At 41.9% G+C, this 3,544-nt stretch overlaps 1 protein-coding gene across 1 annotated transcript; it reads right to left on the bottom strand.

Moving 5' to 3' along the window:
• Positions 259–825, bottom strand: LOC110436436. The gene has a single exon (XM_021463535.1). It carries the CDS (start codon positions 823–825, stop codon positions 259–261), a length of 567 nt encoding a protein of 188 aa, XP_021319210.1.

Here is a 3,544-nt window from a genome sequence, read left to right as displayed (position 1 = left end):
GATCCTTTTTAGAAATCATACTTTTATTTTTGGTAATTCAAAACTAAGCAGAATTAATTAAAATATTTTATTTATATTATTATTATTATTATATTTTTTTTTTTACAATTTAAACCCAATTAATCAAATGTATTGTTTCAATTTCCTTTTCAAAATTGGGTTCCAGGAAACTTTTAAGCGTTGACCATTTACCATAGTGATATTACCTTCGTCATCTGCTATGGTGATCGCGCCATGCTCGGAGGTCTCGATGACGGTTTATGGTCCTTTCCACTTACTCCAAAGTTTTCCTGCACCGAAAAGTCGTACCTTCGAGTTGAAGAGTAGAACGCGGTCGCCTTTTCTAAATTCCTTGGGTTTGATTCGGTGATCGTGCCATTTATTTGTTCTTTCCTTGTATATCTTGGCACTGTGGTAAGCTTTTTCTCGCAATTCTTCAAGCTCAGCTATCTGTTTCTGTCGGTTCCAGCCAGCTAGCTTGAAGTCCATATTCCAGTTCTTGATCGCCCAGTAAGCTCGGTGCTCGAGCTCAACCGGGAGATGGCATGCTTTGCCATATACCATCTGGAATGGTGACATGCCTATGGGGGTTTTATAGGCCGTCCGATATGCCCAGAGGGCATCTGGTAACTTGCTCTTCCAACCCTTCCCCATCTTGTTGACTGTTTTCTGCAGGATGTTCTTGATTTGCTTGTTTGAGGTTTCCGCTTGACCGCTTGTTTGAGGGTGGTACGGGGTAGCTATGTTGTGCTTTGCTCCAAGCTCACGCAGGAAGTTTCTCAATGTTCTGTCAATGAAGTGTGATCCTCCATCACTCACAACCATCTTGGGTGTTCCGAACCGAGGAAAGATCACTTCATGAAACATCTTCCATGCGTGCTTTGCGTCAGTAGCTCGGCATGGTAGAGCTTCTACCCACTTGGACACATAGTCCACAGCAACCAGGATATACTCGCAATCTTGGGACTTCTAGAATGGACCCATGAAGTCAATGCCCCATACATCAAATACTTCGACCGGTAGGTTGTAATGGAGGGGTATTTCATTGCGAGCAGTGATGTTGCCTTGAAACTGACACTTCCGGCATCTTCGGATGAAGTCCTTCGTGTCCTCATACATCGTCGGCCAGAAGAATCCGCACTGCCAGATTTTGGCTTGAGTGTGGAAGGCTCCATAGTGGCCTCCGTATGGTGCAGAGTGGCATTGTTCGATGATTTTCTGTCCTTCGGTTGCTGGTACACACCTCCTCAAAAGCCTGTCGGAACAGACCCGATACAAGTATGGGTCGTCCCAAAGGTGTCGGCGGTTCTCAACTTGCAGCTTCTTCCTGCTTTCGCCTGGTGGTACGTAACCCGTGACCATGTAGGTGACGATGGTGGCGTACCACGTGTTCAGGTCAGTCACTCTTAACAGCATGTCGTCGCGCATGAAGTCATTAATGGGTAGTTCCTGCATGTTAGTGACTTGCATACGCGAAAGATGGTCTGCCATAGTATTTTCTATACCCTTTTTATATTTTATTTCTAAATCAAATTCTTGTAACAGTAAGATCCATCTTATGAGGCGAGGTTTTGCATCTCTCTTAGTGAGCAGGTATTTTAGAGCAGCATGATCAGTATAAATAATTATTTTTGCTCCCACTAAGTAAGATCTAAATTTATCAATAGAGAAAACTACGGCAAGGAGCTCTTTTTCTATGGTAGCATAATTTAACTGAGCTCCTGTCATAGTTTTGCTAGCATAAGCAATTGCATGATGCTGTTTATCTTTTGTTTGACCTAAGACTGCCCCGACAGCAAAGTCACTAGCATCACACATTATCTCAAACGGTAGCGACCAATCCGGGGGTTGGATGATTGGTGCTGAGATGAGTGCCTTCTTTAAAGTATGAAAGGCAGTGAGACACTCATCGGTGAACTCAAAGGGTATTTCTTTGGCTAAAAGATTTGTAAGAGGCCTTCCAATTTGTGAAAATTTTTTTATAAACCTTCTATTGAAACCAGCGTGGCCTAAGAAACTTCGGATCCCTTTTATGTTCACTGGAGGAGGTAGACCCTCTATTACTTCAATTTTGGCCTTGTCTACCTCGATTCCACTCTCGGAAACTAGGTGTCCGACAACGATGCCTTCTCTGACCATGAAATGGCACTTTTCCCAATTAAGTACCAGGCTTTATCACGGCATCTTTGCAACACTTTGTCTAAGTTTTCTAGACAATGATCAAAAGTTTTTCCATAGACTGAAAAATCGTCCATGAAAACTTCCATAGTTTCCTCGATCATGTCAGAAAAGATAGACATCATGCACCTTTGAAAGGAGGCGGGTGCATTGCATAGTCCGAAGGACATGCGTCTATAAGCAAACGTTCCATATGGGCATATGAACGTGGTTTTGCTTTGATCATCGGGGTGGATAGGGATCTGATGATAACCCGAATATCCGTCAAGAAAACAAAAGAAAGAATGTTTCGCCAGCCGCTCTAACATTTCGTCAATGAAGGGCAGTGGGAAATGATCTTTCTTTGTTGCCTTGTTAAGTTTTTGATAATCAATACACATTCTCCACCCTGTCTGTGGTCGTTGGGGGATTAACTCATCTTTATCGTTTTTAACGACCGTCATGCCTCCCTTCTTTGGAACCACTTGGACGGGACTGACCCAGTCACTGTGTGGTACGGGATAAATAATCCCGGCGTGAAAAAGATTGAGAACTTCCTTTTTCACCACTTCATGCATCGCATTGTTCAGCCTACGTTGGGGTTCACGAGAAGGTGTAAGCTCAGGGTCCGTAGGTATGCGATGTGTGCATAGTGTTGGGCTTATTCCCTTGAGGTCTTGCAAGGAATACCCAAAGGCTGTGCTATGTTTTTCTAAGACGGTAATGAGTTTGTTCGACTCCTCATCAGATAGCTTATCACTAATAATTATGGGAGTTTCTTTGTTGCCGTTTAGAAAGGCATAACTGTTGACGGTCCTTAAGTATCAAATTTAATTATCAAATAAACAAAGAAAAGGATCCAAATGAAATCAACATCCACACATGCACATCTTGATTTGACTTATTGATTTGTTTCTTTGGATCCATGGTTTGACTATACAATAAATGTCTTGTAAGTATGTATACTTTATCTCCCACCTATGAGCCCCAGATATTAAAGCCTTATTAGAGTAGGGTGAGAGAGAAGGCAATGTCACTATGCTTTATACCACAAATACCACATACTCTTTGAGAGAAGGCATGTACCATCACTGCATTGGTAAGGATCAAGAAATACCACAAAAGAGAGAATTGAGAGAGTCATACAAGGAATCTTTGAGTTTTATTTTGAAAATCTACAAAAACTCCAAAGCTATAGTTGATCAAAGAACAAGAGATATGGCGCTTGACTTGACCATTCTATCTTTTAACTACTCAAGACATAAGTGACAGTTGCAAGCCCCATGGTGGAAGGTAAAATGAGTATGTTTTAAAGTCTTAACAGCTTACTCTAACTCAGAGATGAGACCTTATTTAAAAGTTGTGTACCGTCAAAATTCCAAGGCAT

Source organism: Sorghum bicolor, chromosome 6 (genome assembly GCF_000003195.3).
Source record: "Sorghum bicolor cultivar BTx623 chromosome 6, Sorghum_bicolor_NCBIv3, whole genome shotgun sequence".
NCBI classification, from domain to species: domain Eukaryota; kingdom Viridiplantae; phylum Streptophyta; class Magnoliopsida; order Poales; family Poaceae; genus Sorghum; species Sorghum bicolor.
The sequence above is the reverse complement of the archived record's forward strand: the minus strand, read 5'-3'. Positions and strand labels throughout refer to the sequence as shown.